The sequence below is a fragment of the Aureococcus anophagefferens genome, assembly GCF_000186865.1.
Source record: "Aureococcus anophagefferens unplaced genomic scaffold AURANscaffold_5, whole genome shotgun sequence".
NCBI classification, from domain to species: Eukaryota; class Pelagophyceae; order Pelagomonadales; family Pelagomonadaceae; genus Aureococcus; species Aureococcus anophagefferens.
Window position 1 is genome coordinate 2,977,285 of NW_008705565.1, and position 730 is coordinate 2,978,014.

The 730-nt window shown below is 67.5% G+C and overlaps 1 protein-coding gene across 1 annotated transcript in view; it reads right to left on the reverse strand.

Moving 5' to 3' along the window:
• Positions 1-452: 452 nt before the first annotated feature.
• AURANDRAFT_62891 (hypothetical protein) overlaps positions 453-730 on the reverse strand; it is a gene marked incomplete at both ends in the record, with an annotated part of 6,479 nt that continues 6,201 nt past the window's right edge. Inside the window, one exon of the mRNA XM_009036820.1 lies at positions 453-712. Coding sequence (XP_009035068.1) covers positions 453-712 — 260 coding nt within the window. The remainder of the gene's footprint in view (positions 713-730) is intronic.

Below are 730 nucleotides of genomic sequence, written 5' to 3' on the forward strand. Positions count from 1 at the left end.
CAGCGAGGGATATTTCCTGAGTGCCAGGCTGTGTAGGAATTCCTAGCCGCAGCCCTCAAACTTAAAACGCGCACTCGCTCTCGACTTTCAAATCCGGCCTCGTGCGCGCGTTCCGCGCGTCGACCCGCGAGCAGCATCGTAGCACTAAACATGCCGAAGGGAACGAACTCGCAGGGCAACCACTACACGACGCCGGGCGGCACAAATTCGTCGCAAGGTACGTCCTACCATTATTCCAACACCAACGGCTCCTACTACTACGCCAACGACAACGGTTCGACGTACTACTCGTCCCCCTCGGGCCAGGGCACGTACACGCCGCCACCGAAGTGAGCCCCTAGGGCCGCCACCCCCGCCCCCTTCGTGCCGCGCGTCCGCGCGCGCGGGTCCGCGCGCTCTCAGGCTCCGCGGAGCCGCCCGCGGTCGAGCCTAAGTGCACCCCGCGTGGTCGTTTAATCGCAGACGAGCTCCTGGGTGGACATGACGGACGCGTGGCACCACTGGCGCTTCGCCGGGCCCGTGTCGTTGAAGACGAAGCAGGGCGCGGCCGCGCGCTGGAAGACGTCGCGGACGACCGGGTCGAGGGCCTCGAGGGCCCGGCGCGCCTTGGCGTAGACGTGGGCCGTGATGGCCTCGTGCGCGCCGTGCGACTTGCCCGCGCGGAACTTGGACGACTCCTCGACGTGCTTCGCGTCCGTCGGGTGGTCCTTGCCTGGGGCCGCGCGCGTCC